The sequence below is a fragment of the Manihot esculenta genome, chromosome 5 (genome assembly GCF_001659605.2).
Source record: "Manihot esculenta cultivar AM560-2 chromosome 5, M.esculenta_v8, whole genome shotgun sequence".
Taxonomy (NCBI): Eukaryota; Viridiplantae; Streptophyta; class Magnoliopsida; order Malpighiales; family Euphorbiaceae; genus Manihot; species Manihot esculenta.
Genome location: NC_035165.2, coordinates 6,968,528 through 6,985,347, shown reverse-complemented (window position 1 = coordinate 6,985,347; position 16,820 = coordinate 6,968,528). Strand labels below are relative to the sequence as shown.

The 16,820-nt window shown below is 29.9% G+C and overlaps 2 protein-coding genes across 5 annotated transcripts; one reads left to right on the top strand and one right to left on the bottom strand.

Annotated features, from left to right (window-relative positions):
* The first annotated feature begins 1,617 nt into the window (after positions 1 to 1,617).
* LOC110616068 (putative uridine kinase C227.14) lies at positions 1,618 to 10,491 on the top strand. 4 transcript variants are annotated; one of them, XR_006350809.1, is made up of 12 exons: positions 1,618 to 1,803; positions 2,061 to 2,167; positions 2,305 to 2,348; positions 2,650 to 2,727; positions 7,164 to 7,356; positions 7,440 to 7,470; positions 7,547 to 7,605; positions 7,761 to 7,834; positions 8,295 to 8,381; positions 8,453 to 9,887; positions 9,987 to 10,015; positions 10,132 to 10,491. XR_006350809.1 is itself a non-coding variant. In XM_021758380.2 (12 exons), exons 1-12 carry the CDS (start codon positions 1,746 to 1,748, stop codon positions 10,216 to 10,218), a joined length of 909 nt encoding a protein of 302 aa, XP_021614072.1. In that variant the 5' UTR covers positions 1,618 to 1,745; the 3' UTR covers positions 10,219 to 10,491. The 4 variants fall into 4 exon arrangements, 1 of the variants encoding a protein (XP_021614072.1); XR_002488140.2 differs by having other exon boundaries at positions 9,769 to 9,887; positions 10,132 to 10,190; XR_002488141.2 differs by having other exon boundaries at positions 9,765 to 9,887; positions 10,132 to 10,190.
* Positions 10,492 to 13,051: 2,560 nt separating this feature from the next.
* On the bottom strand, positions 13,052 to 15,972 carry LOC110614921 (auxin-induced protein AUX28). The gene is made up of 5 exons (XM_021756611.1): positions 15,571 to 15,972; positions 13,880 to 14,115; positions 13,664 to 13,799; positions 13,485 to 13,546; positions 13,052 to 13,369 (listed from the first exon to the last, which is right to left on the bottom strand). The coding sequence occupies exons 1-5, from the start codon at positions 15,801 to 15,803 to the stop codon at positions 13,332 to 13,334; spliced, it is 705 nt and encodes a 234-aa protein (XP_021612303.1). The 5' UTR covers positions 15,804 to 15,972; the 3' UTR covers positions 13,052 to 13,331.
* Positions 15,973 to 16,820: the final 848 nt, after the last annotated feature.

The window sequence follows — 16,820 nt, the reverse complement described above, 5'->3', positions numbered from 1 at the left end:
TATAAAAATAAGGAGGGAAGAAAATGAAAATATGTTCACTCTCATTTTGTTTGGATTAAATTAAAATATAGAAAGAAAATAATGGTGAAAAATAATAAATTTAAAATTACCATTTATTTTATCTTCAATTTAAAGAGAAAATAAGTGTAACAATCTTTTTATTCTCACAATTAATTATTTTAATTATAAATATAAAAAAATAAAATAAATATTTTATTATTTAAAAATATTACTTTTCCCTCTTATTTTACTTTTTAACACTCAAACGATGAGAAAAAAAAACTTTATAAATACTTTTATTTTTCTTTATTAAAGTAATCAAGAAAGGAGGAAAAAAAAAAAGCATATTGTTTGTTTACACGGTAAAAACTCACCAAGTACTAAAAGGTCAGAGAGTTTACACAAAAAAAAAAAAGACACGGTTATCAAACCAAACAAGAGGGAAAAAAGTAAAAATGGGACAACGACAAGAACCTTCCTCATAATGAATCGAGCGCCACGTTTTTCACCTGCCAAAGGGGGCTAATAATGTCATTAGTGAAATTCTTATTGGAGAAAATTTTTTCATACTATTCTGACCCATAATTTAAAATTAATAAAAACTTTATGTAAAATATTACATATTAATTTGAAATTATAATTTTTTATTTGTTGAATATATAAATGTATAAAATTTTTTTAACATAAACTCACCATATAAGTAAATAAATTTTATTTAATTTTTGTATGAAAGAATCACTTATTTCTTTATTAAATTCATGATAAACTAGAATCTGTTTGTTTATAAAAAGTAATTTATATTTCAAAAATATTTTTCACATAAAATATTATTTATAAAATTATTTTTTATGAAAAATATTTTTAATGAGAATTTATTTTTTATTATTTAATTTTAATTTTAAAAAATAAAATTTATTAATAAATTTTTATATATATATATATATATATATATATTTAATAAGAAATTTAATATGTGAAAAATAATTTATTTTTTAATTAAAAATTTTTTTTGTTAATTAAATTTTATAAATACTTTAAATACAGAAAATATAAAAAATATTTTTTTAAAAAAATTACTTTCAGTAAAACAAATACAGCTTAAGTGTATACAAAATTTTCTACATCATTATGAGTTATAATCCAACAATACTCCTACTTTATTATTATATTTTTGAAATTCAAGGCCCCAAAACCTCACTAATCTCTTGAGCATTCTCAACCAGCTTTTCCTCTCATTTGAAGAAATTAAATAGTATAAATATTTAAATTATAAAAATTAAATAATATATATAATTAAAATTATAAAAATTAAATAATATAAATAATTTATAATAATTATATTCTATTATAAAAAAATTTAAAAATTGAAATTTATAAAATATCACGAAAAATTTTTTATATATTATAAAAATATTTTAATTGAATAATTTTAAAATTAATCCGAATTAATTAATTTCATACCAACTAGTCCTTATACTAATTTACCTAATAATTTATGTTAAAAATGTTCTTAAATTCTAAAATTCTTAAGCCAATGCAAGTTTGACACGTGTGTTTATTCAGAGCTTTTCTACACGTGTCTTCGTCCGGGAATAAAAGCAATGAAACCGCCGTGGCTCAAGGTGTAGATTTCCGCTCCAAAAATTCGTTCAGCTTTCAGTCTCGCTGACCCCCTGCTCCTTTTTTTTTTGTTAGGGTTTTCTGTTTCTTGCTTAACCTGTGCTTCTGTGGGTTACGATTTGGCAATGGAAGTCGCTTCGCTCTCGATGACCTCAGGACGCTATCTGCTCTCTCCTTCAGCAGGTCTCTCTCCGTCTCTGGATGCTGTTGCTTTCCGATCTGTAGCTCGGCGTCTCACAATAGTAGAATTGTATTTCCATTTTGACTATTGTTAATTATTTATTTATTTTTTTCAATCGATGATTCTTGTTAGTTATTTCAATTGATAATCCTTGTTAGTTATTTCATTTTAACTCTGGTCATTTTGCATCTGTTCGTGCTTTTTTTAGTTTGATTTCTTTCCTGATTGTATATGGAGTATAAATGTGTGAAATCTGCAGAATCTCTGTTGCTTAAGAGGTTTAAACTTCCTTTACGGCATCAATGTTCACCATCCGTTTCATTAAGACGCACTGGGCCTCTAGTTTACAAGGAAAACTCTATCAAGGTTATTAATATCATTTATCTTTTTCGAATTAATCGTCCTTAGTTTTGCATTGACCTTTCTGTTTTAGAATTTTGGGTGAAAAATTGAGTGTTTTGGTTATTCACAACATCATTTCGTAGTTTGATCTGTGATGTCAGGTTTTATGCAGCCTAAAGAAGGAAATTTCCATCATAGAGGCCAGGTATGCAATTTTGTTTTGAATCAGACATAATTTCAATTTGATATGTTATTTCACAATTTCTTAGCTCAAATTTGAACTCATGATCTTCAAATTTCAATACATCCATTCTCCATTTTCCTGGTTTGTAATGTTCTGGAGAGTATTTGATTGTTTTCCAAGGAAATTTTGAGTTTTCACTGATCTTTTTTGAAATTTACCAAATTACAACTCAACTGAACCTTACCCAATTTACTTAAGGTTATGTTTGTGAATATTTACCAGTCTGCTTCATCGATGATACTGTAGCTTCTTTGCCTTGCAGTTCTATGGATGAGATATATGATGCTTTAGCTGTGCGCCTTCTTCCTACTGCAGCGGCAGCATCAAACCCTAATCTGAAGTAAGTTCTAGACAATTGAATGTAGAAGTAATGTGCACCTGATATCTTTTATGATTGGTTTCACAGTTTGGTAAAGTTGCTTGTGGGTCACATCATGAGTTCTTTCTGCTCATTCTGTTTTATTAGAGCTCAAATTGTTTGAAGTAACAAATTCAGTTTTCCATAATGGCACTGTGTACAGCATTATGTGTTTCTTGTGATCTTATAATAGTTTTATGCTTCTAAAGCACTTCCTCACATGAACGCATACTTCTAATACACCTCTGCACATGAGTGCCTGCTAGTTTGAATCGCATACAACTACGAGCCAACTACTACTTGATCTAAAAGCTCAAGCTTGTGGAGGAGGTTATATCTCCAGTAGATTGTACCCTGATTATATAAAGATATTTTCATAATCTAACTTTAACTTGTGTAAGTATGTAAAATTTTCCATCTTTGAAGATTTGGATTTTTTTTAACCAAATGTTCCTTTTTCCTTAAATCTGCACCAAAGTATTAAAAATGTAATACGCACACATATACACACACCCTGCACTTATAATATATACAAATTCAATTTTTAAAAATGATTTATAAATTATTAAGATAAACTGAAGTGTACATTTAAATGGGGATATCTTCTGTAACAATGATATCAGCCTCTCATCCTGATATCTTAACAGGAGATTTTTTTTTCAAATCACACAGAATCCAAAAATATTTTCGGATTATGTGTGTCAAAGAAGTATGTTTGGCAGTCATACTATCGAACATGCATGTTCGACACCAATAGTGTCGAACAATGAGGTCCTTGCCACGGGAGCTCACTGAACTGCTCTTGTGGTGGCATTCGTGGCATGTTTGGCACCTAGGGTGCCGAACATGCCTGTCCAACACTTTTAAGTGTTGGACGAGCTATCACTTCAGGAGTGTAGAGATTCTCTGCACCCATGACGAAGTGCACCCCTGACGACTCGGAGTTCCCCATCTCCCCATTTCCCTATTTCTTCCTTTCTCTCCACCTCCCTCGTCAGCACACTTCTCCCTCCATCATCTCCCTAAGCACCTCCCTCTCTCTTTAACAGGTTTGTCTATGACTCAATTTTTTTTAAAATATGTATATATATTTTTTGTTTGATATATAAAAATAAAATTATGAGTTATAATTTTGTATGTAATTATAATTTTTATTATTATATATATTGAAAATTTATACAATTATAATTTAGTTGAAAAAATTAGTTTAGTATTAATTATGGTAATTTTAGGATAGAATGACTTCATAATATTTATTGTGATTTTTGGATAGAATAAATTTAGTAAATATATATTATTGTAGTGTTAAATTTTTTATTGTTATTTAGTAAAAAAAATTTAATATTAATAATTAATTTAGTTTTAAAATATATAATATGATTTAGTTATAATGAATTAATAATTTGTTTTTAGTTTAGTAAAAAAAAAATTAAGTGTGATTAAGTGTATTAGAAATTTATAATCCATAATTTAATATAGTGATTGAATACATATTGTGGTTTTGGATAGAAAAAATTTAATAAATGTATATATTAGTGTAGGAATAAATAATTTTTATTGTGATTTAGTGAAAAAAATAAATATTGATAATTAATTTAGTTTTAAAATATATAATGTGATTTAGGTATAATAAATTAATAATTTTTATTTAGTTTAGTTAAAAAAATTAAGTGTGATTAAGCGTAGTAGAAATTTATAATTGATAATGTAATATGGTGATTGAATATTTATTTTGGTTTTTGGATAGAATAAATTTAATAAAAGTATATTAGTGTCGTGATAAATTTTTTATTGTGATTTAGTGAGAAAAATTAATTGTGATTAAGTTTGATAAAAATTTATAAATGATAATTTAATATGGTTATTGAATAATTTTTTGTGATTTTGAATATAATAAATTTAATAAATATGTATTAGTATAGTATTTGATTGTGATGTGATATTGTATATTATTATGTATAATTAGATATGGAGGAAAGACGCAACTGCCGTGACCGTCGTGTTTATATTTTACCGGGTCTTAATGACCCATCATTGCTATATGCGCAATCAGAACATTGGTATGTTACTATATAGCAACAAACTATAGAAACTAGAGCGATAGGCTGCAAAAGGACGTGTACGATTTTGCATTTAGACGATATTTCAGAGCAAATTATACTTCATCTACGGCATGCGGGTTTTTATGGCGCGATACGTTTAGGTTTTTTTTTGCTTTGAATTGACATCTAATTACTGTTCTTGTTGAGCGGTGGCGATTAAAGACCCATACATTTATGTTTTCAGAAGCGGATGTGGGGCTAATTGCTAGGTTGTCGGTTAATGGTGCAGTTGTTGCATGCTGATCATGTCACCATTGGCCAATAGTATGTGATGTATTATTAGATGTCGTTCCACCTAATAATGCCGTAAGAGGGTGTTATTTGAAAATGATCTGGCTAGTTGAGGAGTTTAGTTAACTTTCGGATGATGCTCATGAGGAAGTTGTACAGAGGTTCGCACGAGCATATATTATGAAGGTCATTGGATCTATTTTCAGTGATACATCTGTTTCTTGTGTGAATCTCATGTTTTTAGCGTTATTGGCCAGATCTGGATGAAATCGACAATTATAGCTGGGGCGGGACATGTCTGTATGGTTGTACTGACAATTAGTTCCACATTCTGAAAGGTAATAGTCATTTCTCCTTCCGAAAACATAAATGTATGGGTCTCTAGTCGCCACCGAAGCAAAAAAATCTAAACATATCACACTATAAAAACCCGTATGCCGTAGGTGAGTTATAATTTGCTTTGAAATATCATTCAAATGCAAAATCGTACCCTTTCTTTTGCAGGCTATCACTCCAGTTTTTATAGTTTGTTGCCATATAGCCTCAGACCGATGTTCTGATTATGCATAGAACAACGATGGGTTATTAGGACCCGATAAAATATAATCACGGCTGTTGCATCTTTCCTTCATATCTAATTATACAGAATAATATATAATATTACAATCAAATACTATACTAATACAAATTTACTAATTCTATTCAAAATCACAAAAAATATTCAATAACCATTTATAAATTTTTATCAAACTTAATCACAATTAATTTTTCTCACTAAATTACAATAAAAAATTTATCATGACACTAATATACTTTTACTAAAGTTATTATATTCAAAAACCAAAATAAATATTCAATCACCATATTACATTATCAATTATAAATTTCTATCACACTTAATTTTTTTAACAGAACTAAATAAAAATTATTAATTCATTATATCTGAATCACATTATATATTTTAAAATTAAATTAATTATCAATATTTATTTTTTTCACTAAATCACAATAAAAATTATTTATCACTACACTAAAATATATTTATTAAATTTTTTCTATCCAAAATCACAACATATATTCAATCACCACATTACATTATTAATTATAAATTTTTAATACACTTAATTTTTTATTAAACTAATAACAAATGATTAATTCATTATAACTAAATCATATTATATATTTTAAAACTAAATTAATTATCAATATTAAAATTTTTCACTAAATAATAATAAAAAATTTAACACTACAATAATATATATTTACTAAATTTATTCTATCCAAAAATCCCAATAAATATTATTAATTCATTCTATCCTAAAATTACTATAATTAATACTGAACTAATTTTTTCAACTAAATCATAATTGTATAAATTGTCAATATATATAATAATAAAAATTATAATTACATACAAAATTACAACTTATAATTTTATTTTTATATATCAAACAAAAAATATATATACACAGTTTAAAAAAATTGAGTTATAGACAAACCTGTTAAAGAGAGAGGAAGATGGTGGAGAGGGAGATGATGGAGAGGAAGAAGTGTGTTGAGGAAGGTGGAGAGAAAGGAAAAATTAGGGAGATGGGGAAGCCAAAGTCTCCACCCTTACTTTGCTAAGGGGCTGTGTGTGCACCATGCAGGCATGCATGAAAATGCCGGACACTCACCTATTCGTCAGGGGTGTAGAGAATCTCTGCACCCCTGAGGTGATAGCCACTTAAAGTGTTGGAGGTGCCGAACATGCTCCCATGGGAGCAGTTCAGTGAGCTCCCGTGGCAGGGACCTCATTGTTCGACACCAATGGTGTCGAACATGCATGTTCGGCAATATGACTGCCGAACATGCTACTTTGACACATAATCCAAAAATATTTTCGGATTCTGCATGATTTGATAAATAGTTTTTTAATCATGCATGATTTGAAAAAAAGCTCTCTTAACAGCATGGGAAAGAGATTTGCAAAATGCACTCTGCATTGTCAAGCCTGATTGCAATCATATAAAGAACATTCGCTTTCCAGTTTTAATTTCCATTCTGTAGATAATCTTTTTTTGTCTCTGCCTAATATGCTTGCAGACACATTGTAGGGTTGGCTGGTCCTCCTGGTGCTGGAAAGAGCACCTTAGCTTCTGAGGTAGTGCGACGCGTAAATGAGTTGTGGCCCCAAAAAGGTCCTTCATTTGATTCTCATGTTAAGCCTCCTGATGTTGCTGCAGTTCTTCCCATGGATGGATTCCATCTATATCGTTCCCAGCTTGATGCAATGGAGGTTAAGCTTGCTCTATGTGTCTTCATTATAGTTGTTGGATAATGTTTTAGGTGTCCTATAGCTAATTGTGTTCCTGTATTTAGAATCCAGAGGAAGCCCATGCAAGAAGGGGAGGTGAGCTTCAAGTGTTGAATATTTGCCATTGAGAGATACTTTTCCTCAAGTGTTAATCTTTCGAGTGATAATTCAGCTCCCTGGACATTTTCTCCAACTCTATTACTTGAATGTCTAAAGAAATTGAGGGATGAGGTGAGTGGCTACAGCTGTTGTGAACATACAAAATTTCTCTCTCATCTTGAAATGGTTGTGGGAGGTTTGTCATTAGCTATGTTTGCTTGTATGCTCATCTGTTGCAAGGTGCAATATGGCCAGCTTTTGTTTCTAATTAGCAACAACAATTTCAGGGATCAGTCTATGCACCATCATTTGATCATGGTCTTGGAGATCCTGTTGAAGATGATATCTTTGTGAGCCTTCAGTAAGTAATTGATTTCTTTCTCTTGCATACCATCAACGGAACATGTGTTTGTGCAAATTAGGCTGCTTGTTGATGCTTTTATTGCCCATGTATTCTGATGGGTGATGTTAGAGCTCAATAACTGATCCCATTGACGCCACATAGTTGTCAAGTGCACAATGTACATACAGTATCTAATATGGTAACCTTTGTAAAAAATGCTTGCCTGAAATGGGGAAATAGACAAACTAAAGAGTGCAAAAAGATCAACCTTACTACCATAAACTTCATTGTTGTACTGAGATGTTAGTCACTTAACTGCACTGATGTATGCAAACATTGCCAGCAACCTTGAACTATATTTTGTTGCAATATACGTGCAAGATATTTCTCAATATAGCAACATAACTCTGAAGCAGTAAAGATGATAGTTGTAGTTCATGATGCATCAATTATATACTTATGTTCTTTGCCTTTGCAGGCATAAAGTGGTCATTGTCGAAGGGAACTACCTGTTGTTGGAAGAAGAAGTTTGGAAGGACTTGTCATCTATGTTTGATGAGAAGTGGTAAGGATTATGTTTGTACTTATATTTTACTTAGAGTGAAGACTAGGATTTAATACTTAATGTTTTTTCAGAGTCTAAAGCCAGAAGCCTAGTCTTTGTACATTGGATGGTGAATATCTCTATTTGTATGGTTTGAGATTCTGCTGCTGTGTGCTTTTACCTTGCAATTTCATAGTTGTTAAATTGAGAATCGAATCAAGAATCGAAATCTTCATTTTGTGAGTCGAGAATTGAATTGCAAGATTCAGAAAAAATTTTAAATATTAAAAATAAGGTATGTTCTAAAAAATAAGTGTAAAGATATCATAATTACATATTATAATAAATATAGAATTATCATCTGTCTAACTAAAAATATGTTCTATAATAGAATAATATATTTTGATTATATTATATAGTTTTATATTATAAATTAAGAATTCTTGAATTATATATAATGATCACCATTATGTGTGTGCTGAAACTCTCATTTAAATTTTATCAAATAATTAAATAATAAAAAAGGATAGCATTTTACATTAAAAGATTACAATATATTAATATAAAATGTTATAACTTGACAACTATAATTAGAGAAGTAAAAAACTTTGAAAAATAAAAGGAAGAAAAAGAAGAGGGAAAGGGAAAAGAATAGGTAATAGAAGAAAAATAAGGAAAAAGGTTTATGTGCACTTGTTATAGCAAAAATGACTGAATTCTGAAACTAATAACCTTTTAAAAACTAATCCCTTGAATCAAGTGAAGACTCGAACGTTTTATATTGTTTCCTTTGATTCACTATTGATTCTTTCAATTTAGTCATATTTCAGATACATTTGCGATTTGCACCATAGATACAAATTGCTAAGATGTGGAATTGAATCGAATCAAGAATCATAATATTTGAATCAAGAATCATAGGATTCAAGTACCTTTAAGATTCACCCAATAGATTCAAATCGATATTGTGGGAAATAGATTTGAATCAAGAATCGTAAGATTCTAACAACAGTGTGCAATTTAGAATTAGATTAGTGTTTCAAAATCTCATACATCAATTTACTGCATTGAAGTAATGCACAGAGAGTGCATCAGGCTATCTTCTTTGAGCATTATTTATATGCGACTATCACCCAATGACATTGGCCTTGCTAGAACTAAATTTAATTTAAACAGAGTAGATATTATATTTGTAATGTTTCTTTATTTTTCAGTTTTCCCGTGAGATATATGCGCCTTATCATCCCATGAGATTGGCCTTGCTAGAACTAAATTTAATTTAGATATCTTTATGAATTCACTTCAATTCTTTTCTCCATCTTCCATATTTTGTACCACCTTCACAGAAAGTCTTAATCATCTTTCTTTTGTTTTGGAAACTTGGATTTTGGTTTTTGTGTTCTGACAGTTTGAATAATCAGTAACTGGTTCAATGAGTTCAGTTGAATTTTGTTATGCTATGAAGGTTTATTGATATTGACATCGACAAGGCAATGAAACGAGTTTTAAAGAGACATATTTCAACAGGTATTGGTTTGTTGATTTATAACTAATCACCTCCCATACAAGAAAAATGAAAAGAAAGAATATTTCCTGGTTCAAATTTGAATTTTATGTTGCATGCAGGCAAACCAGCTGATGTTGCTAAATGGCGGGTAAGCTTTACTTTTTATGTGAGCCTCAAATTATCTTTGTGGTGTTGGTTTGACTTTATCACTGCTGCGTGATTTCTTCTGGGCGTAGTTCCTTTAAAACAAAATTCATCCTGCAGGTAGACTATAATGACCGGCCGAATGCAGAACTTATAATGAAGTCAAAGAAAAATGCCGACTTAGTAATCAGGTCTATTGATTTCTAAAATAGTTCTGCATACAATAATACTGGAGAAATGAGAATGGTCAGTTGAGTTTGCTTTACTTTAAATAAAACAACTCTTTTCTCTCCGACTAAAATGAAAAGAGTCTGTTAATGTTTTAGTTCCCATGATTGTTTTACAGAAAAAAATTTCATTATTGTGATCCTGGTCTTTTTAGCATATGATTTTGGAGACAGGAAACAACTATTTAATTGATGAGCTCTTCTGAATCTAGAATAAATTTGTGGTGATCAAGATTTGGTCATCATAATTCCATTTTGATTCTCTCCTTTCAAATCAAATTGGGGCTCGGGTTGAAATTCTTTATTTAGCTATGCAATTTAGGTAGTTCACTCCCTTACAGAAACTTTCTGCTCTACATAGTGGAATTCAAATCTCTTGACATAGATCTCAGGCATTCACTGTGGCATGTTCCCTCGTTGACTACCATGAACATTTGTTTAACTAAAAATTTCTCACTCAAGTCAAGACAGGCTAAGTAGGTAATCATCTCGAGTCATGAACATCCATCCTTTTTTATTACTCTCCTGGAAAAAGTAGATTCTTCACTTTTCTCTTCTTTTAATTTTCATATTTCAGTGGAGAGGTTGCAAAATGTAAAGTATTTAAAGTTAACTCCAGAAAATGAAAATAAATAAATAAAAAAAAAACCTTTGAGTTTGGCTTTCTTCCAAATGTCTCATAATAAGTGGCGTTGCAGTGCGTTACAAACATGACAACCATGTTCTCTAGTCGAAGTAATAAAATTTTCTATTGCTATTTAACCATATGAATATGGATAGGATGAATTCGTATTGGGTAAGAGTTATTCAAATAAAATTTGTAACAATGCCTACTTTAGGATTTAAATCCCAACCTTCTGGGTAAACCAGCTTGGAGGTTAGTTCAATGTCACGTATCGAACCATTTATGGGCATTTGAGTCTTTTTCTTAGTTGACACTAGTTTTCCGTTAAAAATTAAATAACGCTTGCTACTGCATTATATTTTAACTAATGAATTTTTATTTTTAATGTCTATTAAATAGTATTATGTTAATAAATTAATAAATAAAGCATCATTTTAAAAAATAAAAGTAATGAAAAATAAGCCTATTTTGATGGGTACAAATATATATATATATATATATTTTTGTACTTATATGATTAAATTTATGGTAAATGCAAGTAAATATATCTGAGTACATTTAAGAGATTTTAAATTTTATTTTTTTAATTTTTAATTTTCAATTAAGAAAATATTAAAAATTTTTGTTTGGATGGTAAATGCTGAAATACAGTGGCTCTACTCTCATGGAATGAAAAATTATTTTTTATAATATTTAATTAATTACTATTAGAATAATTATTCAAAATTAATATATTTAACCGTTATTATAAAAGATAGTTTATTAATATAGTTAATTAATAGTTATTGTAACCGTTAATATTTTCGAAAGCGTGGGCTAACATATTTAATACTCTTAGTTTTAAATAATTGTAGACAAAGGATTTTCTTGAGAAGGTGTAAGATATATGATTATATTTCATCCTGTAATACTTGCTAATTTCAAACAAAATTCTTTCTGTAATCAGGCGATCTCCTCAAGGGTATAGCAATTATAAGGCAACTTAATTTTTACTGCTTTACACGTATGGTGTTCAGTGGCCGGACAAATCAATTCCATCGGCCGAAGCATTTTACGCCTCTTTTTTTTTTTTTTTTTTATAAGTCATGTAACAATAGTGCATTCAAAGCCTCAAGTGCAATAGTACACGACTCAGAGAAGGGTGGGGGAGTAGATTCTAGACTCTCTGGATAACTCCCTGAGCTACTGCCAATTCAATTAGTGGATAGCTGGACGCGGAAGCATTTTACTTGTATTTCAGTATTTGCAATTATACATATATATAAAACATTGTCCACGAATGGAAATGCATGGATTTCAGCAATGTCAGATCCAAGATACGAAACTCATCCCTAAGCCCTTCAGTTGTTCATAAAATAGAGCACCATCAATAGCATGTTACTTCTGACAGAGCAACGATCACCACCTTCACTAAATTCTATTACTTCTGCAACTGTTCATGTGATCCTCTCTCCTTTTGTCTACGATTCCCCCCTCCCCCGTTAATTTTTCTCGCCTTATTTTTTCAGTTCAGTAAAGAGAGACAAAATGCATAATTTAATCATCTACAATTCAAATTCTTCAAAAATTTAAACATGTCGCATTATATAACTTAAAGTATTTCAACTATGTGCATCAATAACTTCGACTTCACTTTTATCTTCAGTAAATTTTAAAACTTGTTTGGCTCATGTTAAATTCGTTTAGATTGACTAATTCACTTATTTATGTGGATAAATCCTTTTCTAAATAAAATGAATTTATCTGTTTGAATCAAATTCTAATTTAATCAATTAAATCAATAAGTTCAGCGTGATTTTAACAATCATGTATTTCTTTTTATATAACTGAACTTATTTTAAAACTCAAAATATGTTCTTTTGATCACTTTCCACTAAAATTTCTTTTCATTATGAATGTTTCTTTTGTAAATCTCATGGAAATAATAGATTAAGAGAGCCACACAATTTACAAATGGGCTTGAATAAATGCTCCATGAACGTCCACATGATCTTGTTCCCTTCAATAATGCCATGGGACATTTCCGTTTTCCACTACTACGTATACCCATGTCTAAGAATCGCATGAAATTTATATAAAAATAAAAAAAAATCAATAAATAATTGAAGACATCGGAACATACAATAACTACAAGAAGCAATAGCCACATTAATATATTATTACAAATCATTAATTAATAGGCAAACCATTAACACTCAACACCAAGCCAGACATAGCCCAAGTCTCATTAAAAAAAAAAAAGTCATTATTGTTCCAAGTCCACAATAATTAATACTCAGGCAGTAGAGTGTCTCACAATACAAATACATACTTAATATTGTATATTAATTATATAACAAACCATAATTTAATTAATACATAAACAACCCTAGCAACCTGCTCAATATCTTTATATCCATCTGCATGCGAGTTTACTTTTGTACTTGTCCTGTATCGAAGAAGCAGGTTCTGGTTGCTACATCACTACTTCAGCTTCTGTTCTTGCGTTTCTCCATGGCTCTTGGTGCTTCAATTCCAAGTTAAAAGGAAAAAAAAAAAACCATTTCATTAGCTTTTGCCGTAATTAACTAGAAGGGATGGGAATTGTCAATTATTAACTAGTAGGTTAATGAAGTACTGACCAAGTCCAGTTGCCTCCGTTCCTTTCATTACACGCAGCCGTTTGCATGACTGAGCAAACATCCTGTTGAGGTTGAAACAAATAAGGAAAATTAATTTTAATTAATTAAAAATGATTATAGTAATACACTTTTGTTAATAAAATTTTTAAGAGGGATATGATTAATAATGAACAACTTACTCCCATGGGACATCACCCACAAGCATCCAGTCACCTTCCTTATCTTCATAAGTTGGGACATAGTCGGTGCCATTAAGAACATCTTTAAGCTTGCTCTCGTTCAGGAATTCTCTCATTCCTTGGGGTCCACAATTTCCTTCAAACATATCTCGTATAAATTTTAATGAACATATAACGAACAAATTTATTATTACAGGACTCTGCTTCATGTAATACCTATAGAACTGAAAGAACTGAACATCTTTCCCAGGGCATCGGAGAGTTCCTGGTAGCTCTTGCACATGCTTAAGTCTACTTTTCGGAGGTAAGGTGCCCCATCCAGGCTGACCTTGACAAAGGTTGCGTTGCCGTTGCCGGATAGCTTCTGCTCACACTCCTCAGTGCTGCTCTTTTGGACAGATAACATGTTTTTTCGGAAGGATCGGACTGGAGGCCAACCCACTACTTGTGCCCTAAAATTATATATAATTTTATTTTATTCAATTGGGTTTCATTTAATTATTTCTATGTAATATTCAAAATCAAAGAGCATTTAATTGTTTTATAAGTAAAGAGGTTATAAAGAGGAGAGAATCCCAGAAGCTATGAGAATGCTGTGTACAAAAGCAAGTCAATTAAAAAATATCCACAACTCTCCTAAAAATAAATATTTGTAAAATGAAAATAAATTTTTAAAAAATTCTCAATCTATATAAATTTATAGTGTAAAATGATAGTGAGATTCACATGAAACCTCATATATTTAAACTATAGATTTATATACATCTGATTTAGATAAATTTTTACCGTTGGATAAAAAATTTTATGCAAATTGAATTATAAATAAATGAAAAATGGTTAAATATTTATTTATTATAATGAGAAGGATAATATGCCACAATAATATACAATTATTTAGAATTAAACTCACCTTAATTGATTTAGGAATTTTTAGATAAATTTATTTTTTTTTGAAAGCATTAGATAAATTTATTTTACCATGTTGTTTATAGATTATCTTAATTAAGTCATTATATATCATCCATAGAATAAGATTACGAATTAACTAACATATGTTGATTCATAGTAATTATATTACCATAAAATGATTTGATCGACTTAATTTACAAATTATGTAGTAAATTGAGTCCATCTAAAAATATTTTATTTAATTAGCTAGTGAATAAATTTCTTAAAAACCAAACACAATACTAATTATTCCGAATAAATTTTATTAAATTAATAATTTATGTATCATTAAAATGATTATATTAAACTTCTATTTATTTTAGGGAAAAAAATTTTCAATTTTTTTTTAATTTTCTAATATTTAGAATATTCATAAAAATTGATTAATAAAAAAATAAAATTATTTATAAGAAAAATAACTCATCCTCCCGACTTTGATAATCTTATTAATTAATTTGTTTGTAAGAGATCTACATGTATATCTTCTTACTAGCTTGTAAATTTGCTGTATTACGAAACTGCAATACTGATGTATGCTTGATTATAACAGCTGTAACTTCAATGGTTCTGTGTGTTTATAGATTTTTTAGCAATGATTATGACAAATTGCTAGATGAAGCCCATAAATTTGCAAGGCTTCCTGTTAATTATGCATTATTACTGAAGGTTGCTATTTCCTTTTCTCCCTCTATATCTCTTCCAAATTTATTTAATTCATAAAAAATATCTCTGGTTCTTGATAAATATGCTTGAAGTGCTTCTCCTAGCAACTAATATAGAGATTCAATGTTCACAAATGTAAGTTTTTTGCATATCTAAAAGCTAATTAGCATCAAAACCAGAACCAGAAGGATAGTTCTGGAAACCATGTCAAAGAAAGAAAGACAGAAGAAAACGAAAAGGAAAAAAAAAAAAAAAAAGTCAGATCAGAAAAAGAAAAGAAGAAATATGAAACTCACTTAGCTGGAGGCTTTTCTGGATCAGCAGCAAGAAGATTCTTGTGTCTTTGTGAATTATTGGTGTTGTCATTTGGATAATCTATCTTAGGGTCTTTGGAAGAAAGATTAAGCTTCAAATCCACAGTCTCAGAGAAGCCTCTCTTTCTTGCCACCTCTCCATTGTTATTCCCTGGTAACCCTAGCCTGAGCTCAGTCTCCTCGAATCCCATTTTTGTCTTGTCTACAACTTCCATGGCTTCAGTGTGTTATGGTTCTGTTGAAATGGCTGAGAAAATGGGAAATGTAAAGTTTTGTTTTGTGAGAAATGATAAGAATAATAATGGCGAATCAATCAATCAATCAAAGAGGAGGTTTTGTGAAGAGTTTGTGTCGCTGGGCTTTATGGGTATTAAGATTCGGATGTAGGGGGTACTATTTCCTTGGTTAATGGGTTGTTGACACGTGGAATTTTGTCTGAGCTGGAATTTTAAAAGTTTGCTTGTCTAGGTGACGAAATGGTGATGCTTAGGTTTCCCATAATTGTTTATGGCCTGTTAGCTTCAATTCCCATTTTCACTGCTGCATGGCCCACACTTATTCCTTTGCTTCCCATTTTACCTTCTTTAAAACAAGCATTTCGCTTCTCTCGTCAACAAGAAACAACCCTAAACATTACAAACAAGTTAATTAATTAAATTCAAATTAGAAATTTTGTAATCTGATTCAACTAAATAATGTAGTTAATAAAAAAATATATATGAACGTGCATGCCCAGTTTGCCAACTAAATAATAATAATAATAATAATAGTAATATAGAATTTGCAATTTGAGTTTGAATGGTGGGAATGGTCCCTGATTGTTACGTCAATCAGGAAACATTCTCAAGATATGCAAGGTATGGCCTGGCATGGATGTAGTTATATCATCATAGTTAATGTGGAAATTTATATTTGGAAGTGGTCCTTTGGTAGTTATTAATAATAAGAGCTTGCATTCCTTTCAGATTTCCTAATCCTCATGTTCTGTGGCACAAAACTTCTCACCAATTATGAACGTTTCCAACATATCCCATCTGCATTCTCTTACATTTTCAATGCTTTCAGATTCAGTTAGCCCTTATTCAGGAAGTGAAATCTAGGTTTTCTATGCATACAAATTTTCCTCATTAAAGAATAATTATACAGTAAAGATTGGAAAACATGCAGAATTTTTATGTGTGTCTGCCATAGAAGCTGTAACTAATAATTTTAGTAGACAATAAAAATGCGGA